We start from the raw sequence: 24,325 nt of genomic DNA, 5'->3' as shown, positions 1-24,325 counted from the left end.
TGGAGAAAAACAATGACATTAGTGTGTGGTAGGTATGTGTCACTTTAAAATGTGTACCTATAATAATCAATTATTATAACAGACATTTGAGTATTTCACATATACCCCTAAAAATTTTATACGTAGCTGTATTAAGCCAAAGATTTAATCTTGGCATTGGGAAAGTGAGGAAACGGCTTTTCTTTCAGGTCATTTTATGTTCAATTTTATACGGTATTTGTTTCATGGTGTTGCATAAGTGATGATATTTAAATACAAAGAATACACAATGGTTTTAATCAGTTATTTTTAAGGGAAACACAACACTAATGAGAGCATTTATGTAATTAAAGAAACAACAGGAAGGGAATACAAAGGGTTAAACAGTTCGAAGCTAAACTACTTTTCTGTATCACCAAGCCTAAAATACTACCAAAGCACAGTAGCCTCGCATGGGAACTTTAAGACTGTAACTCAAACAAGATTTCACTAAACACATTCCAAAATCATGCCACAAATTTCAAAGGCTAAATTATTTAAAGAACAGTTTGGCAAGTACGCCCTGCCTGAGACAAACTGAATTCCAGAATACCATCTTCAGGAGAACAGAAAGTATCACTAGAAAAATTTTGAAGTAACAAAACAAAAACCTCTGATTTTGTCTTTCGTATGGTCAAACCATACGAAGTATCTGATATTTAACCAGTTCAGTTACACCTATGAAACCGACAGCTGCAATGTATGGACTCAGGTGCCTGAGTAAAAACAAACAATAAAACTTTGACCTTCTGATATTATTCGCTCTGTGAATAAATTATATATCCTCACAGTGACCTCCCTATACTTCCTGTCCTGACAGTCACCCACACACTTACTCATTTGACATTCAGTAGGCTTTGTGAAAGGTATCAAGTTGAGCCATGTACACAGATGACAAAAGCGAATAAAAGTTAAACCCTAACCTCAGTGGGTTTTTACTGGGATGCAAATCAATTCTGTATCAGTTCTAACTCGAATATAATTAGGAAGGTTAGCTTATACCTCTCCCTACAAAAAAAGGGCAAAATCTAAAACAGTCAAATTAAATGGCTAGGGATTTGGGGGAAGCTACCAACAGAAATATAATGCATGCCACAAAGGTGAGCTATATATGTATTTTAAAATTACCTAGTAGCCACACTGAGAGACAAAATAAAAAGAAACGGGAAATTAATTTCAACAATATATATAAAGTATTACCATTTCACCATTATTAATGATTTTTTTTATCATTAAGTCTTCAAACTTTGGGATGTGTTTGAGGCTTATGGCAATTCTCAAGTAGGACCACCATGGAGCACGTCTCAAGTGCTCGACAGCTACGTGGGCCTAGCGGTTACCGTACTAAACAGCACACCTCTAGACCATCATGTATAGACACAGAGTTGATACGTATTCAATAAACATTGATTTAAGTGAAAATTCATATTTAACATTTCCCAAAGATACAATATGGGCCCACAGTAAATGACTAGAGAGTAAATGGAAAGGCCTTGAGCAATTTTACTTACTGAATTTGTACACCATCCACAATTTGGCCCTGCTTGTATACATTCTCCACATGATTTGGCATTTGCTTTTAAACATCTATTTTCATCTGTCAGGACACACAAAGAAGAGACAACTTTACTTGAAGTTTCAAGAGGGAAAATAATGAAAAATGATTACAATGACAAATAATACAATGCATATAAACCTTAAATATGAATAATACAACATGATGTCCTATATTGTTACACGTTATATTTTATAATTATACATTACATTATATTATATACCATATAATAATTGTTACTACACTGATCCAGACCTACCCCAAAGAGGTGATGTTAGATTACTTTGGCGTAGAAAGCCATGAAAAGATAGTGTTCTTGTCTTCCATACAAAGACTACGTACCAGTAATCTATATATTCATCCTTTTCATCAAAGGCATAATTTCAGGATCTATTATGTTGGATGGTCATAACTATCAGGAGTTTTCTTACAACTGGGTAAAATACTATTTCTTTTCATTTAACTCCTACTACCCACGAAAGCATCTGCAAAAGCTTTCCCTTCATTTTCAGTATGTTAAATACTTGAAAAGCCCCTCTTCATCCACTCCACAATCCCATGACTTTTTTAGGCTCTATGTTCGAAGCATGTCTCATGTTTCTTTGAATCCACCTGAGTGAGGATCAGCTTGCCTTCCGTGCGGTGAGTACTAACATGGACTGTCTCCAGTGTGTCTTCTCCGATTCTAAATCTAATATATATTCATAACAGAAAATTTGGAAGGTACATAAAAGCATAAAGAACAAACCAAAAATCACCCATAATTCACTAAGAGATAACTACCGTTAGCATTTTTGTATACTTTTTTCAGTCTTTTTTTATGTAGATAAAAAAAATAGCAAGGAAGCACGCATATAGACATTATTTGGATAAATTGAGAATATCCATTTTGCATACTACTTTTTATACTTTATCCTAAGTGTTCCATTACAAATTCTTTAAAAAGATGGCTTTTAATGATTATATATTTTATTATGTTAATACGTCCTACTTGATGTTGGACACATTTAGATTCTTTTCAATTGCATACAGGCGTAGTTTCCACATACTTGCTCACATGCACACGCGAATCCTCCAAATACATGTGTGTGTACGGGCACATACATCCACCCATTCTGAGGGCCATTCCCATGATGTAAAACTCTCATCATTTCCTTAGCACAAATAAAAAATACTGAGTTGGGGGGCGCCTGGGTGGCACAGTGGTTAAGCGTCTGCCTTTGTCTCAGGGCGTGATCCCGGCGTTCTGGGATCGAGCCCCATATCAGGCTCCTCCGCTATGAGCCTGCTTCTTCCTCTCCCACTCCCCCTGCTTGTGTTCCCTCTCTTGCTGGCTGTCTCTATCTCTGTCAAATAAATAAATAAACTCTTTAAAAAAAAAAAAATACTGAGTTGGAGGGTATTCATGTTTTTAATATTCTCAGTATACACTAATTTCTATCCAGAAGTGATATTCAAATTTATAATCCTATAAGCAGTACACAATTACCGTTTTCACCAGACTTTTGACAAACACCAAGTACTTTTTTAATATAAAGAATCTTTTACTCATTTAATGCATATAAATTAGAATATCAATTCTATCATCAGTTATTTAAGGTTTCATTTTTATCATATTTTACTGACCATTTCTTTTGTACATTTTTATATCCTTTGCTAATTTTTCTTCTATCACATTCACGTATTTTTACTGGATCTCAACACGTGCTATGAAATTAAACCTTTGTTTCGTTTCTCATCTTGATGGTGTTCTGACATCCAGACAGTTTGGGTTTTTATGTTGTTGTTGGTTTTATGTAATCAACTTTATCAATAATTTCCTTTAAGGTTTTTCTTCATTTTTCCATGTCCTTCCTGTTCTAAGATCAAATAATTGTTCTAGGCAATGCATTTTCTGAGATTTGGAGAAGAGAACAGCACATCCATTACTGCAGATGTGGACGCATCATGTTTGTAAGAGGATTAAATATATTTTTGGCTTTATGTTTCATTCCTCTTCGAGATAATGCCAATATTTTGCAAGACTTTTTGATCAAGAGTAAGAATATCTTCTAGAAACCAGGGGTGTACTGTATGGTGACTAACATAATATAATAAAAAAACATTAAAAAAAAAAAGAATATCTTCTAGAAAGTCAGTTGTTCCTGGTTTAGTTTTTTAAGATAGTAAGGGTTTGTTCATAATCCACCGTTCTACAGGTTCACTTTATTTTCTTCTAAATAGATTTCACACCTTTGCTTTCTCCATGCTCACTTAAACAGCCTATTACAGTCTTAAAAGACCTTTCTGTAGTGTTCTGTATTCCTACCACTTCAGCATTTCCTTAGCCAACCCGCCCTGCCGCTGTTCTGGGTGACAGCAGCGAGGCGCTGGGCAATGAAGGGCCTCACAGGCCACTCCAAGAACCTGTTCCCCGAGGGAGAGGAAAGCCCTTGCCCGGCTTTCAGAAGGAGCAGCACGATGTGGTTTCGATTTGCTCAAGAATCTAATTGGTCAAAAAGTAATACAAGACACTGAAATGAAAAGACAATGAAAACTTTTTTTTTTTTTACCTGCTTGGCCAAACACACAGCAAATCGAACTGATCAGCCCAATCCAGAAAATCAGTTGCAAATTCATCTGAAATATAAAATGTACATCGCTAAATATTAAGAAAATAACAAAAAAAGATAATACATTAAACACAAAACATTTCTACTCACCTTATCTTCTGTTGATTTTATAAACATAATCTCTCTCAAACCATTTCTTCTCCAATCCCTCTCTAGACCCCTTTTATCCTCCTCTTCCCCTTCCCAGTTACCTGTCACTGACATTAACATAATGTCCATACCGGATCCCTAGAATCCATTCTCACCTTTCTCCATATCAAATATATTTCAACATCTAACTAACAAAAAGTGTCAAGTATTCCTGAACACCACAAAACCATTAATAGTCTTTGTTCCATGGAATCTCTATTCTATTACCGCCTATGGCTATTAGGGGGCCACATCCAGATGCTTCCGTTACCTCAATACTGGAGGTTAGTTTGAGTGAACTTGTCAAAATCCAGATGGCTCGCGCTCTTGCTTATAACTTTTCAATAATGTCTATTTCTCCTCAGGCTAAGACCAACATCCTGCACAAGGCCTCAGTTAATTTTTGAGGCTGAGCTCCTGTAATTAGTTATCTTTTTTAAATAAAATAACTTCTATGCATGAAATTAAATATTTTGTTCAATTCCCTGTCATTTCTAGATCTACAAACTACACAAAAACAAAAACAAAAAAAAACAAAAAGAAAAAGTGCAGGAGGGGAGCCTAAGAAGACCTGACAGGGGTTTCAGTGTCTTCCAGAATCTCTAAAGAAAAATTAAGTAATCTCCTGTATATTATTCAGAATTACGCCAACCTGTACACATTAGGTATAGGACAGTTCTCACAATACTAATCTATACTATGCAGTGAATCAGTTGTCACAATACTAATCTATACTTCAGCAGAGTGGGTCAAAGATGGCTCTAGCCACAGCTCGCTAACCCTATATAGCCTTTAAGTGTTTACTGCTCTCGGGCTAGCAGCCAATTATGTACAAATATCTGCCTCTCCCAAAAGAATCCAAAAAAACAAATACTGTAAAATCCCAAAAAGTTAGCTTTACTAGTTATCAAAGAAATATAAATTAAAGCCATATCAGGTAAACCAGCAAGGAAAAAAAAAAAAAAAAAAAGTGGGGGGAAGTTTTAACCCAACACAACTATTGCATATGGCTGAGAGAAACCAGAGCCGGTGCTGGTATACTATAACTGGTATATTTTTGGGGAAATAATAAAACCATTAAAAAATGTTTCTACCTTCTGACTCAGCAATCTAGTTATTAGATATTCACCTTGAGGAAATAGTTAAAAATATAAAAGGTGATACACACACATAACTCGTTTATTTCCAATAGGCAAAAATGCAAACGTCCTCTACCCAGTAACAAGGAAACAGCAAACTCCGTCAACCAGACGGACTATTAGAGTTATAAAGATAAAATGTAGTAACAACAAAAGGTTTTTAGAAAAATTCTGGATGCAAAATATACATTTAGAGGACAGGTATGTGAAAATAACAGTACATGAACGTATAAAGTAACCGAGGAGACCCAGAGATGACAGAAACTCACATGCATAATATAAAGACAATGTTGGGCGCCTGGGTGGCTTAGTCGGTGAAGAATCTAACTCAATTTTGGCTCAGGTCGTGATCTCAGGGTCCTGGGATGGAGCCCTGCGTGGGCCTCTGCGCTCAGTGGGGAGTCTGCTTGCCCCTCACCCTCTGCCCCCCCCACACTAAATCTTTATTAAAAAAAAAAAAAAGACATGGGGCGCCTGGGTGGCACAGCGGTTAAGCGTCTGCCTTCAGCTCAGGGCATGATCCCGGCGTTCTGGGATCGAGCCCCATATCAGGCTCCTCCGCTATGAGCCTGCTTCTTCCTCTCCCACTCCCGCTGCTTGTGTTCCCTCTCTCGCTGGCTGTCTCTATCTCTGTCAAATAAATAAATAAAATCTTTAAAAAAAAAAAAAAAAAGACAATGGGCTTGTTTTTCAATTGTGTTTTCCTCTTTTCGCTTTCTTAATAAAAACAATGATGGGTAACTGTGTGGGATTTTCTTCTTTCCTGGTAAATTTCCTTTAGTAAGAAAAAAATATTTCTTTTTAAAAAAAACCTTCTGGCTTCAAAAGCTTCCATTCTAAGATGCTATTCCCACAGCTCTCAAAGAGTGCTTCAAAGTTGTGCTCAGAGCACCCCAGATCCCTGTCTCTTCCGCTGTTAAATGCTGTTTAAGCTTTCTCTGTTGGCTTCCCGGCGAAGAGCAGTGAGAGTAACTTACGTAACCACACGCTCTACATTGTGCTCAGCCCAGCAAGTCCTGCTGTGCTGGGAGCTTACAAAATTTTGCTTACGTATCACTTGTAACAGCATCCAAAAGACTGTAACTGCGGAGAGTCACAGAAGTGGGACATGCCTACAGTTTGCCTTCTATGGCCTCTCCAACAGGTTTATGTGCGATAAACCCATGTAGACTAAAATTCTAAGCAATTCAAATAATGTTATCAATTCCAAGGTTATGACGAAAAGACCCTGGAACATTAAGACTGTGATGAATGGACCATCTGGGCGGTTTCCACAAAGTAAATAGAATAACTATTTGTTCCATGTATGGGCTGATACGTGTTTCTTCAGGATACTCCTCAGGCTACTTCAAGGACCACTAGACTGCTTTGAAAAACATTTTAAAGTATTACACAATTCAGAGAATCACCATGAAGATAAAGTTACCAGGTAACTGAAACATTCTGTTTTAGGAAGCCTCACATCCTTAGGCTACCCACCTTTAAAATATTACTTTAAAGGCCCTGCCCTTTTCCTTCTGTAAACCTTGACAAGTCAGAGATTAGCCTCCTGATACTCTCTTGCTCTGGAAGAGCTCCAAACCCAGAAGCAGGCAAAACAAGGCCTTAGTGTTGAAGAGCAGCTGAGAGAACAGGACAGCAGCTGCGAACAGGTCAAGGACACTCGTCAACTCTGCTGTGACTGGTCAGCACACTGGCGAGAAACAGGCACCCTCATTGGCTGGGGACGCCTGTAAAAGGCCAGGCTTTCCCGCAGGGAAACACAGAAGCCACTGGCGACAGAAGACGACAGAAACGAGTACAGAGCGGTGAGGACGAGGCGGAGAAGAACCTGGCCGAGGAGAGGAGAGCGGGCTGTGCGGAGGAAGCGGCACAGGACACTCGGCGGCCTCCCGGTCAAGGCCGACAGTCCCTGCAGGTACCAGACGCTCCTCCTGCACGTGGGGGCGGGACAAGGACGCCCCAAGAGCTTCCCGCGCCATCTCCTCCTAAGGCAGCTCTTCTCCCAGTGTGGGCTGGGCCACATCCGCAGCGGATCTACCTGGACGCCCACCCGGGTAGGCCCGCACGCGCGGTAGGCGGGGCCTGTTCCCCTGCAAGGCCCGCGCTAAGGAGTTTCCCACCAAGGGCATTCCCTGCAGAGCACTTCATCCTGAGGGGCCGCAGGGACAGATGCCTCCAGGCATTAACCTAATCCTGTCCTCAAAGGTCTAGAAATCGTTGTCCACACTGTTCTCCAGTTTACAATCTCCTACTCCCTCCTCAACCGGCTGTGACTGGTGTCCACGTCCTACCACGCCTGTGAAACTGCTCTTGCAAAACCAAAGAACCTTCCAGGCTTTGTCTTACTCTCTGCATTCACTCACTCATTCAAAAACTTCTTGACTGCCTACAATAGGTACTTGGGGAGCTACAGCCACCTACTACCCAGGGAATTTACGGGCAGCACTTAATCCATTTCACCATTCTTTCTTAACCCGCTCTGTTCCCTCGGGCCCTACTGGTTTCTCCCCCCACCTTCTGGAAGTTCTTCCTCGGCCGGCGGCCAACTTCGTCAGGTTTTGTGCCCTATCTGGAGACACAAAAACCGCTGTCCCAAGGAATTTTCCGTTCAGACAAAAATACAGATGATTACAATATGATGTGATGGTTTCTGCAATGAAAATAAGGACAAAGTGCACTGAGGACACCAAAATCTGCCTGGCCAAGTTCAGAGGCTTCATGCATTTGGCAAAACAGGCGGGCAGATGGAGAGAAATGTTCCAGGCAAGAGGTTTGTATGTGCAAAGCCCCGGAGTCCTAGGAAGAATTACAGTAACTTCTTTCCAACCTCATTTCTAAACATACACATTTGGGTGACTCTGCTCCTCAGCACCCAATTGGGACGGTCTCACTCTTATCTATACAGAAAAAAAATTAGAAAAAATATATCTAGGGGTGTCTGCCTTCGGCTTAGGTCATGATCTCAGGTCCTGGAATTGAGCCCCGCATTAGGCTCCCTGCTCGGTGGGGAATCTGTTTTTCTCTCTCCCTCTACCCCTCCCCCTGCTTGCGCTCTCTCACTCTCTCCTGTCAAATAAGTAAATAAAATCTTAAATATATATATATATATATATAAAATATATAATATATATAACATATATACGTATATGTTATTTATAGTTAAATCTGGGCTGTGGGACGAACGATTATTTTGTCCCTCTAATTTTCTACAATAAGTAAAAATTATATTATAATCTAAATTTTAAAAAAATCTTAAAATCATAAAGGCCAAAAAGAATCTTAACGTACTTAAGCATTTCTGAGGCTTAAATTATAAGATGGGAAAAATAGAAACCAAGACCAGCGAGGCAGGAGGAGCTGGGTTACAGAGAGCCTTCCAGGCCCTCCATGCTCAAAGGGTTTAGATTCTATTCTATATATAGCAGGGAAACTGGGGGGGAATGGGGCAGATACATACATGGCAGAAAATGCGTGAGGCAGAGGATGAGGGTCGAGGTAAGAGCTACACGACAAGCACGGCTTTCACCGCTGGGCTCAGCGAACACCTGAAGGCACCCAGTAGCAAGGCGGACCACGAGGAAAAGACAACTGTGGATTATGAGGAAGCACAGTGGGGATCTGACGGTTGCTTGGAAAAGGAATCACCACTTTCAAACAAAGAAGGCAGAAGGAGGATGACGTCAGAGGAGCAAATAATGCCTTTGTTTTAGAACTGTGTAAGGTGAGACGCCTGAGGGACTTGCCGGGAGGCTACCTATGGAAGGTAAGACACAGGTCTTGATGTCAGGAGATAAGTCAGGGTTAGAGATGACGGATTACCCCAGAGCAGCTGGCACAGAGGCGCAACTGAAACTATGAAAACAGGAGGCCGTGAGGGAAAGAATACTCGGGAAGAGGTGAGCTAACGAGGTGAAGACCCAAGAGAGAGGAACTGATGGAGCCCGGCGTCCTTGGAGCAGAGAGGACAACATCCAGCATCAGGCTCCAGTGTGAGCCTGAAGAGAGGTGCGTCTGTCAGTCAGCTCAGGGCCAGACAGCCTAGGTTTGCTCTGAAAGCGGGAGCAAGGACAACTGCTGGGAGAGGAGGAGGAGGGGCTCCAGGGGGAAGGGTACCAGGAGCCCTCAGGGCACATCCACTCCTCTCCCTCCCAACGACCTGCTCAGACCCATCTTTCCTGATGGGTTCCAGGCCCCAAGAAGACAGGGCCTCCGTGCGTCCTATTCAGCCATAGCAAGTACCAGAACCACTTGGCACAAAGTCAATGCTCAAAAATTTTTGCTGAACTACATTAAACTGCATGACATTTTCTCTGACATTACTCAGAAGCCCAGGAAAGAAGAGTTTCTCAGAATTAATGTGCAGACTCTCTTTAAATAGAAAAGTTACTATAGACACCCTAGTAATACCAATTTTCAATTCATCTAGGTATATACAGCCAACTTAAAGCTAGACGTAAAATGCTTCACCTGTATGAACCAAGATTAATTTACACATACAAATAAAACTCGGCACCAAAATAATAATGACTCTGTTACAAAGTAGTTGACCAGATAATCCAGATGTCGGTTGCTTAGTCCTGTAATTTTTAGCACAAAAGCACAACATTTTTACCAATTCCTGTAGCTCAAATCACTGAGACTACCTCCCATGGGTCCTCAGACTCCCATGGAAATCACTGAATCCATGCATTGGTTTCCCTGGCAAGCACGGGTAGGCGGGGAGGAGGCACCGGCTATGCTGGCCAACAGTTCATAACAAGGAAGAGGACAAAGTCAAAGGACTAGAGATCACAAGAGGTGGGTGAGAGAAAAGGGGCTCATGAGCACAGGGAAGGGAAGAGAGCCAGAAAGAAGGACAGGTTTAACATTTCAGACACAGGTAGTCTTGGGTAAAAGTTCTAAGCCAGGATATAGCTACGGGCAATTGTTTGAGTCAGAGTTCCTTCAGAAAGCAGAGGCTGAGACAAAAACAGGACTGTAGGCGGTTTTTATACAAAGGTGACCCCAGGGAAAGACACAGATGCCGAAGAGAGTGAACCAAATCGGCCAATTCAGGAGGAGACTTATTTGCCATGTGGGTGCCTTAGAGGCTTGACCTGGCTGAGAAGTTCTGAGAAGTGTACAGAAAGTCTGTCCAGAGGAAGGTCAATGTGGAGAAGTACATTTATTAATGCCAGTCCCCACAGGTGAAAGTCGGCCCTGAGGGGCATTCACTTCCCCCACACTTCCAAGAACCGTGGTGCGTCCGCCCAGAAGGCTGCAGCAGCTTCTCGCCCCACAGGCACATCAGAGCAGTCCCGGGAGGAACGTGAACACGCAAGATGCAGTGAGTCAACCACTAACTCTTCCCAGCAGCAGTGGCTGGAATCAGAGACGCCAGGAGGAGGTGAGAAGGACAGATGAGGTTTCTAATACAGTGCTCGAAGGCCACCGGAGTGGAAAAAGTCAAGGAAACTGCTAGACCAGAGCGTGAGAGGTACCACCTGCACGTACTCTTGAAGACCCCCGATGACGGCAAGAACTGGGGCGGTGATTGAAGTCAGATACATATACTAAATCAGATATGGACAGTCTTTGTTGTAAAAATTTAGTATTTAAGCTACGAGCAGCTCCTACCCATCTACTACAGATGTGTGGAGCTGACCTGTCCTTATGAACTGTCATCTCCCCAGAAGTCACTGCTTGGTGTTCTCTATCGAGGAAGATTGATATACTTAAAGAGCCAGAGAGGGGATAGAGCAGACACAGACAAGAATAACACAATATGCTGACTTTTGAGGATTTAGGGTAATTTGTAATAAAAAGTTATCTCATTTTTATTTCAACACTTTCAAATGACTACAATGACAATAATGATAAAAATAATAACAGCTATCCCCTCCAAGTACCTCTACGCGGTTGGGAATGATATCGTCTTTGGTTTACAGATGAGGAAACCAAACCACAGAGAGGTAAAATAACCTCTCCAGGGTCACAGAGGTGGAATGGAGATCAGACCATCTGAATTACGTACAAGCTATCACCTGGTCTGTGCTTCATTAAACTATAATTTTTGAAGGCCTACTCAAGTCACTATTTAAAAAAAAAAAGAACATCCTTCCAGGGTGAGAACAGACTCAGAGCATAGTAGTGGAAAGGATCAACAATGTTCTGTGAGTTTATTTCTTAGTCCTTCAAACTGAATGGAGGCCAACCAAAGTTAATTTAATTGGCTAATTTCATGAGTGTACCCACAGGTTTTGTGCCTCGATTTCTACAGAGGCATTTTACCCTCGTATTACTTTTTACCATATTCAAGTTTATCTAAAAGGTCACAATTCATTCCTTAAACAATAAATCATCTTAAGCACCTCCTCCGAACAATTTCATTTTAGTGGTTAACAGCCTGAACTGTGTGCATTGTTCCCACTGTCAAAAATTGTACATAATTATTTTAATCTCCACTCTAAACTCACCTTTATTCACCAAAGCGTGCTTTTATGTCCTATTCAAATTCTAAACACACATTATTTAATATTTTTAACACTGTCACAAGTAATTCATGTGGCATTTCCTTTTACATTTACAGATAAAATCTTTAGAAACTTTTTAAGTACTGTATGTGTAAAAATTGAACGATTATATTTCAGAGGAAAATTACTTTTTTTTTTTAAAGATTTTATTTATTTATTTGACAGAGATAGCCAGTGAGAGAGGGAACACAAGCAGGGGAAGTGGGAGAGGAAGAAGCAGGCTCATAGCGGAGGAGCCTGATGTGGGGCTCGATCCCATAACGCCGGGATCATGCCCTGAGCCGAAGGCAGACGCTTAACCGCTGTGCCACCCAGGCGCCCCAGAGGAAAATTACTTTTAAAAAGTGGTGAGTTACATTTATTTCAAGTTTTAAAATAAGGTACCAAAAAGCCACAAAAAAAGCTATCCACAAAAAACTTCTTCCTATCAAATTCTTGCAAAAGGGTGCATTTTTTTCCAACACAACTAAGTAAATTCAAGTCAGCAAATATTTATTGCAAATCTACTATGCAGACAAAGCCAGACTCAGTGACAAAGCTGGGTGGGATATAAACCTAGGCCTGATTCAAAAGCTCAAGCTTTCAATAGAAGTAGGTTTCTAATAAGAAAGGTCAAGGGTTTTTAATTTTCAAATACTCTCTTTCAGAGAATAGAATTTGCTTCCTTTCTCATGTCATAACATTTTAAAATCTTTTCACCTTAATAGAAAAGATTAGGATAGCTACATTGAGGTATATCATAAATCTCTCCTAAAAATATAATACAGCTGTATTCATCCCAAGGCTGTCCCACCATCATTATTTTCTGTATCTGCTTTTAAAAGGGAAAAAAAATAGTCCTATAAAAGAATAATATTTAAAAATCGTTACAGAGTATAAAAACAACACAGAGCCAAACTGAAAGCCTCAGAGAATTTACATGCAGCTCCTCCCACTTCTCCCGTACAGAGGGCAGCCCAAATGCAAGGTGCTCAGAAATCCCACTGATCTCTATTCCATCAAATTTGAGGGTAAGAGTGGGGATGCACTCCTCTGGGGCAAGAGCATCTATCCCCTACAGGAAGAACAATTGAAACTCAACATTTTATTTCCCTCTCTCTGGCAGGAAGAGGTATGTGCTGGTGACCAGGAAGGTGTTTATGACCCAAATAAAAAGGCAGAATTAATGATTAACAAAAACTTAGCAGAAAGGATGAAGAAGAAAGAAAAAACAAGAGGGAATAAGAGAGAAGAGGCTAACTACTTCAAGGAAAAGATACAACTAACACTTCACTAGAAGTCCTTTTCCACCTACTGTGGATAAATAGAACAGTAGTCTGAACTAGAAACCTTTCTACAATTCACTACTCTTGCCCAGAAGAAGAAAATGTGCTTTTTATGAGCACCGACTCTTTCTTCCCCAATGGGAACATCCACCTGAAACTAGAGCTCCAACAGCAAAGGTTAGGCTGCTCCAACGCTACAGCTCACAAAACAATTTGAATCCTGAGAACAGCTCTTAACAGGGCTAAATACTTTAAGAAAATGACAATAACAGACTGAAGCAGAATTCATCACTAGAACTGGTCTGCCCACCTTCTCCAAGGAAATGTGAATATGGAAGATCAATCACCGTGACCCACCACCCAGCCCACAAGTGCACAGGAAAGATAAAGAACGGATATACTACACGTTGGCACATAAAAAGCCTCAAAGATAAATCGGTTGGTGGGGGCGGGGGAGGGCACAGAACTTAATCAGGAAAAACTTCTACAGTAGAAAAAGTGAAAGGAAGTGAAGAATCCTCTCTGAAAATAGGAGGGAATCTAAATGAATTCATTATGCTCTTGAAGAAATTTAGTAAATCTCAAATAGGTCTCATGGTGATCAGCCAGAAATAGTAAGACCACAAAACTAGAAGAAAAGCATACAGAACTCAGGGAGGAAATATAAGTTGAAATCCTTTACAGAACTCGTAAATACAAGGAACAGGATCAACACGACACAAAGAGCATGCTTGAGAAAAACCACACAGAATTCAAAATAATTCAGGCCAATTAGAAACATGATGGAGCCAGTGGTGATCTAGTAAACAGGTAACTGGTATACCACCACCACCCCTCAAAAGGAAGAGCCTATGTGGAAATGGAAAAAAAAAGAAAGAAAGAAAGAAAGAAAATAGAAAGAAAGAAAGAAAGAAAGAAAGAAAGAAAGAAAGAAAGAAAGAAAGAAAGAAAGAAAAAGAATTGGGAGCTCTTAGCTTGGTGAATTGTGGAGATTCAGGGAGAGTGGCACTTCCAGTGGCTGCCCACGCACCTTCTCCATCTGGCTGTTCATGAATTACATCCTTTTATAATAAACTGCTAACACAGTTAAAAAAAAAAAGAGCATTAAACTAAAAAGATCGACGAGGGGGCATTAATAAACTCACGTCTGAAGGACAGACTTAAAATACAAGCAGAAGACACTTGAACCAAAACTATCAAGCCATAATATTTTAAAGGCTGATCCAAAATGAGCATGGAAAGTTGCCTGAGATCAGTTCTTCCAAGCTCCTTCTTCCGCTGGACATTATCTAGCAACTGATATTTTTCAAACCAGCCTAGTGAGCTGTTCCTTTTCTACACCTGCTACGGCTATAGATTTTGCCCTTCCCTGAAAGGAGAAAAGAGTAGGTCAGTAACAGTTTTGTTTGAGAAATTTTATTTTGGGGCAAGTTTACAAAGACAACTGTAAATGGAGCTAGCAAAAAATGTTCACCACCCCGGTAACGGTATCAACAAGCACTTGAAAACAACATCTGTTCTACATTATTTTAATTAAGGAGAATTGTAAATAATGTTCCCAAATTGTGTGATTTTATCTAGTTTTAGGTGGATCACTCCAAAATTCTTACTTGATCAAAAGTTTAATAACTTTGGACCATACCTTGTGCCACAGCTCCTCTCTGCCCTGCAGTGGAGTGGGACAAGCACAATGCTAGGTATAGTTTAGATATGTAACAAATGTTTTAAAAACTAAACATAGGGAGAAATAAATTTCTCAATGGACTCAGCGCTAAGCTGGAAATAATATCTACCTCAGAACCGCTGCAAAGGTAAAATATGATCATCGATGTAAAAGCTCTTAGCAGCACAGGTTTTTATGGTGATCTGTAGATCACATTTTACTTAGCTACTAGATTTTCTTCCTGCTCTCTGACTCATTCACTAGTCACAGGCTTCCAAACATAAGCACCTGAGTGACTACTTAATAACGGTTTTCAATCATCCTAAACCCATGCTCCTTTAACAAGCACAAATCCACTCCCTATTGTGTTTTTTGGTTTTTTCCCTAATATAACGAATGTACTTTTTCAAACTACAACCTCCTCCTCAACAATCAAATATGAGCTACCATGACCCCTTCTGAGGAGCACTGCAATCATAATATGAAAGAAATCATATGTTAACTATAAAATATTGGAGAGCCAAGAAATTACTATTCCGAGTTTCACAAAGAGTAAGAAAGTTTACTCATATATTCACTCAGTAAACATTTATACACTGAGATGTGACTTCCATACTTCAAATGGTACGTTCCCAATAAATTTTTCATGTGAATACTTTCCTCATCCACTTAAACTACATTCCCTACAGCAAAATAAAATGCTAACTTTTCTTCTTTCTTTCTCTTTTTTTGGCCTTCACTGGCTCTTCATCTCCTCACCAACCACAATAATGAGAATTAACTACTCCTAAAACATATTCTTAAGTGTCCAGCATAGTAAATGACAAACCTTCAGTTTCAGTGATGCTCAATAATATTGTTTTAATTCAAACTTCTATCATAACTAATTGTACTCAGGTCTGTGAACCACACCAGATTAGAGGGAAGACAAAATCCAGGCTTTCAACAGATACTCGTACACACACGCACACATACACACATGTGCACACAGGTGCACATACACACATGCAGAGTAGTCAAACAATATTTGCTAAATTAGACTGAATTCTGCCTTCTACTTATACTGTCCTTGGCATAGGTCACCCATCTATCATCTGTATCTTTGTTCATGCCACTCCAAGCTCCTTTATAAAGCATTCTAAAACCACTTATGCCAATGCTGATCTTTTTCTCAAAATCTACTACAGAAAATTACCTGGTATAGTACACTGTGTAAAATATTTCTCGGTATCTGCTGTTTCCCTAGATTAAACACAACTTGTCCTAACTAGACAACCTACTCAACAGCAAAGTCCATGTCGGCCATTTGATCTACAACTACTGAGCACAGCATTTTTCAGTAACTGGCACTCAACACACTGATGGAAAAAATGTAACCTACAACAGAGTTACATCTGACAAAGAGCTCTCAATTATAGATTTGGCTGGTCAACACTGACAGGTTTTCTTAAAGCAATAATTTGGCACAGCACCCGTCCTCTCTGGTGATGATACAAGAAAATGGTTGCTCGCGGGAGAAGAGGGGCACTCCACACTGCCTGGGTTGAGCGGTAGCTATCCTTCAACTCACAGAATGACAGAACGAGGGAAACATACAGACCACTTCTTGATGGTGTAGCTGCAGAAGCCAAAGCCCTGGAAGGTGCAGTATTCCAGCAAAGGTCACAGAGGAATTCAGTGGCACAGCTTATACTGAAACCCAGGTCTACCACCTCCCAATCACAAAGCCTTTATTACATCAAACTGCTCTTCTAGTGACGGGTCTAAAATGACTAGTAAGTCTTTTTGTCTTTACCTCAAACATGTCAATCACAGGAAAATCTCCCGAAGACCCAAGACACTTGCTAAACTGTCACACAAAGGAGTTAGGAATTCAGAGACGAAACAGGGCAGGAAATGCTTTCCTGGATTCCTTCTCCTCCACCCAACCCGAGACTGTTTATAAGTGTTCCCAGGCTTTCTGCCTGGCCCCTTTTCGCCCTGAAGACTCTCCTCTGGTGTTCTCAGCAGCAGCCCATAGCTTCAACTAGCACTTACAGACTAGACTTCCAGAATCTCCCAACCAGACTTCTTGTTCTGAGCTCCTCATCTGTGTATTCAATTGAGCTCTTAGACATCTCTACCGATGTCACTTTTAAAAACACTCGGCGTTATAAATTCATCATTTCCTCTCCCTCCAGTCAATCAGTACCACCGCAATACCACCCCCTTGTGATCATACTGCCTGCCCTGGGAAGTGACACCACCTAACCAGAAGCCTGTGTCACTCTGGGTTTCTTTCACCTCTCTTATTTTAGACACCAGGTTTCATCAATTCTCCCTCCTGAATACAGCAGTGCTTGTATCCACACCCAAAGCATCCCCTACGCCAATGATCTCCAAAGCTTTTTGATCACCCACTTTTATTACTGAAAAGATTTTTGAGCTAACATATACCCAAAATACGTATTTATTTATAAACTAAAATACATGTACTTCCATAGCAATATAATAAGATATTAAAAATAAAAATTTTAAACTTTAAATAAGGTTAAAAAATATATATGTATATGTATACATATATGTATATATAATATTAAGCCTAATATTTTCTTCCTATACTCTAATGAGTCATTTTATACATCCCCGGGGGTCCAGAAACCTGCACTTTGGAGACTGTGCAATGACACTAGTTCAGTAAATAAAACATATATACATATATATCTATATGGGTGTGTGTATGGGCTTACTTAGGTATGTAGTATGGATATTCGAATCCATTTCTTTTTTCTCACATACACATATTTCAAGATGATATAAACAATTTAGCATATTGCTAACTATAGTTAACCTTACCATCAAAGACCACAAGCCAAAAATAAATTTTAAAAGTAGCTGACTTCCAAAAACCCACTCTATATTATTTTATAAACATAACTCTGTAAATCTTACAACTAGCCATCTCTGAAAAGAAGAGAAATTTAAGAGTACAGTTTGGCTCCTTTTGCACACGGCTCCTGAGGAAGAGATACCACATTTTTTTCACCTACCCACTGAAATATTCTAAGGTTGCTAATGTTCTGGGTTTTGTAGACTGGACCTCCTTTAACCCAAATACATACCGTAGTATTTTTTCAGCTTTCTCCATCTATAGATACTGCTACCATTTCAGAATCCTGAAGACTAACGCACTCTTCCTTACTCTTACTCCTGTCAACCCATCCCCCTTCCCCAAGATTCCCACTACAACAAAAAAGGACAAAAATCCCACAATATATAACCAAAGTTAGATCTGCTAATACAATAAGAGATATTTACATATCTGCACAATACAATCCTTTAGGAATCTACCCACAACCTGACACATCCTAACTTTCCATGCAGAGCGGGGAAATCTAAAATTTAACAAGAGGCCACATAAATCCTCAGACACATTCAGCTTGTTACACATTCAGAAACTGAAAATCTCAGAAGTTCTGCAACTTTGAGCAGGAGGGAGATGTTTCATCGCATCATTCCAGCAGTGCAGTTAAGAGCAGACCAGTGCACTAACCGAATATTAAAGAAAAATATTTTCCTGAGGTAGACGATTCTATTACTCCCCCCCATGTTGTAAGCCACAATTTATTTGGCAAGAAGCCGAACAATAAAGCTATTATGTGGCAAGCATTTCATTAAAACTAGCACATTAAACTGATTAATTCTATTACAAAGTGACCAGATGTCCCCAGAGAAGCTCCTGGAGTTAGGAGTTTACCGATAACAATATAGAACTCCATATTCATTCGGTGATGGAAATTTGGGCCAGATTTTAATTATACTGCCAGAAAGTTAAGAAAAAAGCCACATGATTGTTAAAATTACTAAATTTAGCAATTTTCAATATTGTTGATTCTATACGTTTTCATGCACAGATTGTGGAGGGTATTATAAAATAATAACAAAATAATATGGAATTTAGCATTCTTTTAAAAAAAGTCAACATTACAAAAACTTTACATTTTAGGTCTGTGAAGTCAACACCAATGCCTTAACTTGGAGTTGATTTGCTTTCTATTTACAGAAGTATTAACCACATCCCCTGTCTTTTTGGCTAACATTCTAATAACATCTTCCATTTTATACTTAATTTTAGGATAAATGAATGGCTTTTTCCTCAGAGACCTGTCCCCAAAATACTGATTTGTTCTCTCTGTTTTCTATGTATCACTTCATTATCTTCCGTCACTCATTTAATATTGATCAGTGAACTAAAATTATTTAAAAATATAAACACTGTAGCGGAACTCTTAAGTAAGTCCTATCCCCTTCTGGACCCATATATCCACAAATGGAGAATAGGTTAACTTTCATCTAAAATTTCTTAATCATTTCTAAAAGTGGTCTATTAATATAACCTAAAGGCTGTAGGTTAAGAAAGATGCCTAACCAAAATTCATTTCACATTATTTTTGTACCATCAAAACAACAAAAAATAACAACCCAGTAATTCTACCCACATGAATATCTATGTGGAATGTGATCCAAGGAAACCTTGTTAATGATGTTATCAATTACATCCTGAAATTTTTTTAAAAAATCTTTTTAATATATCAAGAAGGGATGAAAAGGAGGCATATTTATTGAGCATCTACTCGACTCTAAACTGTTTTATGTATTACGTTTAATTTTCACAAGTATATTGTAGTTAGGAAAGGTTACCTGTGGTTCAAACATGGGCTCCGGTGCTAGACCCCAAGCGTTCTCCACTCACTGGCTCGATGATCACAGCCAAGTTACTTATGCTCCCTGTGCCTCAGTTTCTTCATTTGTAAAATGGGGATAAAAATGGCACCTACCTCATTGTATCGGTTCCAGGATAAAATGAGAAAATACAGATAAAGTGCTTAGAGCTAAGCATGGCCCACACTGTCGTTACTATAATAGCTTCTTTTATTATTAGTGTGGGTATTGTTCCCATTTTACAGATGCGGAAATGGAAGCCTAAAGAGAGTAATTTACTAGTGCTAGATTTTGACTCCAAAGCACAAATTCGGTGAAATAACAATGACTTAGGCATAAAATACTGGTATTCTTAAACTACCGCTTGTTAGGAAGCACAAGAACTGACACGTAGTAAGAAGGCACCAGGAGCAGGTCGGGCACCGATCTTGCGGAGCGCCCGGGACTCTCACGCTGAGGGATCCCACACTCAAGTGCGGCCCTCATAAACATTAAGTGGAAAAACCTATATATGCCAACACCGCGCCTTCTTTTCCTAGCGGCTCCACGGTGCCAACTTTTGTTGGGGCCCACCCCACAATTCACCCCAGGCCACAGGCCCAACTTCTGGATGCTGGAAGCGAATTACTAAACTCAGCGCTGCTCAAAGGAAAAGCAGCCGGCGACAGGAATGGAAACAAAGGGAAACCGTCAAGGATCGTTCAAAGTCCTAAAGCGGCGTCGAGTCCCGGGGAGGCCGCCCCTCGCCTTCTCACCTGCACGCGCCGGAGCCGCGGACGGAAACCCGGGCGCCGCGCGGGGTCAGTTCGCACAACCCAGCCCAGGCCACGAGTCAGGCAAGGCTGGCTATGAATGGCAGGTGTCGGGGGGGGGCCGGTCGCGGGCCCGGGTCCTCCGCCGACCCCCGCCCCGACGTGACAGCGCCCAGGCCGGCGACCCTCCCACTCGCAACGCCGCAGGGCCGGCTCCGAGCCCTCGGGGCGCCCGCGCCTGGGAAGGGCAGGAAGGGCCGCGGGAGAAGCCGGGAGCGCGGCCGCCGGCCGGACTTCCTCTCCGGCCCCAGGGCAGGATTCCGCCCCCACCCACGCCGCGGCCCGGCGGCCCACCCGGCCCCAACGTCCCCCGCCCCCGACACGCGGGGCCTGGCCCCCAGCTGAGCGCCCGAGGTCCGGCGGCGCTCAGGGGCCCCGCGGCCGCCGCCCGCCCCGCCCCCCAGGGCGCCTACTTTCTCCGGGCGGCGTCCAGGCCCCGGCGCTCTCGGCTCGGGCCTGCTGCTCCGCGGCTCCTGCTCGGTCTCTCCCGTGGGCTGGCGCGGCCTCCCGGGTCTCGGGCGCGGCGGGCGGCGGCGGCTCCTCCTCCTCGGGGGTGGGAGGAGGAGACTCGGAGGCCCGGCACCGCCTCCCGGCAGGAAACGACCCCCGCGGCACCGCCTCCTCGGCGCGGCCGATCCTCTCCTCAGGCCGCCGCCGCCGCGCTCTCCCTCCGGAAACGCATTCCTCCCGGGCCGCGTCAGCCGCGCCGGAGGCGAGGAGGTGGCGGCGGAGGCGGAGGAGGAGGCAGGAAGACCGCGGCCTGGACAAAGGAGTGGGGCGGGAGCGGGGCCTGGGGGAGAGTCGTGGAGGGCGGGGCGCGGACTCGGCCAGGCCTTCGCCGTGCCTCAGTTTCCTTTCCTGCCAAGGGAGCGTTGGGGTGAGCGCCGGTGCTCCGCAGGGCCCCGGCGAGCTGTAATATCCTCCCATGAGAGAAGGCTGGGTGGGCCTTAGGGAGCCTGGGGCTGGACTCCTTTTCGGCCCTACATTCTACTTCCCCAGAGCCACACCCAAAGGTCCGTTTTGCCCAGGACTGTCCCGGCAGCTCCTTCAGCCCCAAGCAGATCGAGACAGCCGCTCACCCTACAGGGCTTCGTGGGGCCCAAAACATTTAACTTTTGGAAGGGAATCAGCTAAAGCCAATACTGTTTTCTGTGATAGTTTGCTCGACTTGAGTCTATGAGGTAGGTGGTGAAGACAAAAAAATCGATACCAAGAAAGACGGGTTTTTAGGAAAGTTTTCGGGAAAAATAGTGTGAGTCAGGGATCTGCTTTTGTTAAATTAATCTGGAGGTCCATTTATGGGGAGCAGGGTTAGGAGGAAAAATTCCATCCATAAGAATACAGTGTCTGTTTCTCTTCCTTTTTTTTTAGTAGGTGGAGATGAGGGCTGGAGAAGGAACATTTCAAAGAGAAGGGAAACATTCATTATGAGAATAGCTGGACACATTTTTTTTTGATAAGAGGATTGAAACTTGTACCACCCAACATCATACTGAAACCCAGTAATTCAGAATATGCTGCTGGCAAGCTGCCATCCTGTTAACAGAAATTGTTGTGCCCTGCCACCTGGGCAGCTAGCTGCAGCACCCTGTTGGGAATAGAGTTCAAATAAGATTTGTGAAACTGAGAAGTAGAGTTTCACTTGGGGGAGATGAGAAGCTGAGATGCTCGTTAGGCTGCCAATTTTAAATAAGAGAAAATAAAATAATTCTACCTATGGAAAATTTGTATATTGCTCACCAGCAAAATCAAATCTGTTGGTTAGATAATCTCTAAAGACCTCGAAGAAATGAACATGATTTTTCCCACTTAATGGATGAGGCTAAATGATGTCTCTGTATTAATATCCCAATAGTAAAGCTGACACAGAGCTCAACATTCTTGGATTTAAAGAATCTTGGATTCTTGGTTACACCACTATTCACAATTAAAAGTGGCCTGGTCTCGATATGGGAGACTGAAGTTCAAAGATAAAGCATAATTGATCTATGCCTGATTTGCACTGCATTTCCCAGAATTTTCCTCTCTGTGTGTGATTTGAGGAGGCAGTCTGTGCCACCAGGATATTACGAAGTTTAGATTTGTACAACCCTAAACTAAATTAGTTCAAGGGCAGTTGAATCATCTCATCCCAGTGTCAAACACTGTTCCAGGACACATAACAGGGACTCAGCTAATATTTGATAAATGAATAAAGAGGTCCTTTTGCTCCCTTGGGACCAGGTTAGAACATTCTGCTAAACTGAAGTGTGAGTAACAATTTATGTACAGAATTCATGAGCCTTGAAAAAAATGAGAAATTAAAAAAAATGTTATCTGAGAAAAGCAGTAATTGAGCAGGAGTATGGCTCTACCTGTGATTTCATATAACTATTAATGAATAGTTAGCTAACTATAAAATTTATGACTACTCAAAAATAAAAAAGGATTGGTCTGTCTTACCATGCTGAACAGGAAGTCCTAGTAAATAGAGATAGTATAAATCACATTGCTAGATCATATCGTGACAGGGTATCTATTGGTACCTTAACTTTCAAACAAATTATATTGTACCTATACTGTCTCCCAATTATAAGTTGTCTTCTTCCATCTCCTAAGTCATTACATCTGATAATTAAAAGTTGGTCTTTGGTTTTGTCACCATACTACTGTATGTCCCTTGAAATATATCTATTCAGGGCACCTGGGAGGCACAGTTGGGTTAAGCATCCAACTCTTGGTTCCAGCTCAGGTCCTGATCTCAGGATCATGAGATTGAGCCCCATGTTGGGCTCTGCACTCAGTGGCAGTTCTGCTTGGGTTTCTCTCTCCCACTCCCTCTCCGCTTACCGCACCTCTCTCTTTCTCTAAAATAAAAAAATGAAAGAAAGAAAGAAAGAAAGAAAGAAAGAAAGAAAGAAAGAAAGAAAGAAAGGGAAAGAAAGAAAGGAAGGTATCTTTATTCAACTACTGTTTTCCAAAGTGAAGTTTCAGTGTTGCTCACGGGTAAAGACTTTATTGGATACGTAGGTTCCTTTCAATTGGCCTTTAATCCCTACTTCTATGAATAATTAAAGGATGGGCTTACATAAATGAAAGGAACCACTAATATTTAGTGAGGCACAAAAGAAACTAAAGGTTCTTAGGAACTCGATTATCTCTTTTAAACAGTGGGATCACAGTTTGATTACTGACCTTTAGATCTAGCAAATTGTTAATCTGCTAATTTCATAATCCCATGATTATGAAATACAGGATGGGGAGTGAGTAAGTTGATTTTGACTTCAGGAGTGGAGAGCTGTCTTTGTCTTGCACTTTGAGCAGTCTTGGGACTTACCCTCTCAATATTACCCCGTTCAGTAAGCCACAAATCACCCCGTGATTACTTGAAGGCTTTTCAATCTTTGACAGTGAGAACAACCTTAAACAGTATAAACTTTTATGGGCAAATAGTTTAATATGTGTTCATTTATGAATCATTTTCTTTTTTTTTTTTTTAAAGATTTTATTCATTCATTTGACAGAGAGACAGCCAGCGAGAGAGGGAACACAGGCAGGGGGAGTGGGAGAGGAAGAAGCAGGCTCCCAGTGGAGGAGCCTGACGTGGGGCTCGATCCCAGAACTCCAGGACCACGCCCTGAGCCGAAGGCAGCCGCTTAATGACTGAGCCACCCAGGTGCCCCTATGAATCATTTTCTAAGTGCAATAAGCATCAGAGGAGCCTGTGCGGTTAGAACAAAGGATGGATGCTTGCATTGGAAGAATGCAAGTACACCTAAGACCAATTTTTTCTTGGTGTTGGCCGCTGACTGGCAAACTTTGGCACAATCCACACCAGACTGCTTTTAAATAAGCAGGGAGACTCTGTGTCCTGGTATGCCCAAGATAGCCAGAGTTTGTTGTCCAAGCATAATTATTAATAGCACCCCTTTCATTC

General features: G+C 41.5%; 1 protein-coding gene across 6 annotated transcripts in view; it reads right to left on the bottom strand.

Moving 5' to 3' along the window:
- The window catches only part of ITGB1 (integrin subunit beta 1), a 43,348-nt gene extending 22,251 nt beyond the window's left edge, over positions 1–21,097 (bottom strand). For 2 of the 6 annotated variants that reach the window (XM_026483473.4, XM_044378565.3), the window contains exons 1-3: positions 20,823–21,097; positions 4,126–4,192; positions 1,530–1,615 (exon numbers count right to left, since the gene is read on the bottom strand). In XM_026483473.4, coding sequence (XP_026339258.1) covers positions 1,530–1,615; positions 4,126–4,192 — 153 coding nt within the window. In that variant the 5' untranslated portion in view covers positions 20,823–21,097. Of the gene's footprint in view, positions 1–1,529; positions 1,616–4,125; positions 4,193–7,970; positions 8,102–20,352; positions 20,379–20,822 lie in introns of those variants that run through there. The other 4 variants (XM_048219326.2, XM_044378566.3, XM_048219327.2 and 1 more) reach the window with 3 other exon arrangements.
- Positions 21,098–24,325: the final 3,228 nt, after the last annotated feature.

The sequence above is a fragment of the Ursus arctos genome, unplaced genomic scaffold (genome assembly GCF_023065955.2).
Source record: "Ursus arctos isolate Adak ecotype North America unplaced genomic scaffold, UrsArc2.0 scaffold_30, whole genome shotgun sequence".
In the NCBI taxonomy this organism is placed as follows: Eukaryota; Metazoa; Chordata; class Mammalia; order Carnivora; family Ursidae; genus Ursus; species Ursus arctos.
This window is presented reverse-complemented; position numbering and strand designations above follow the sequence as displayed.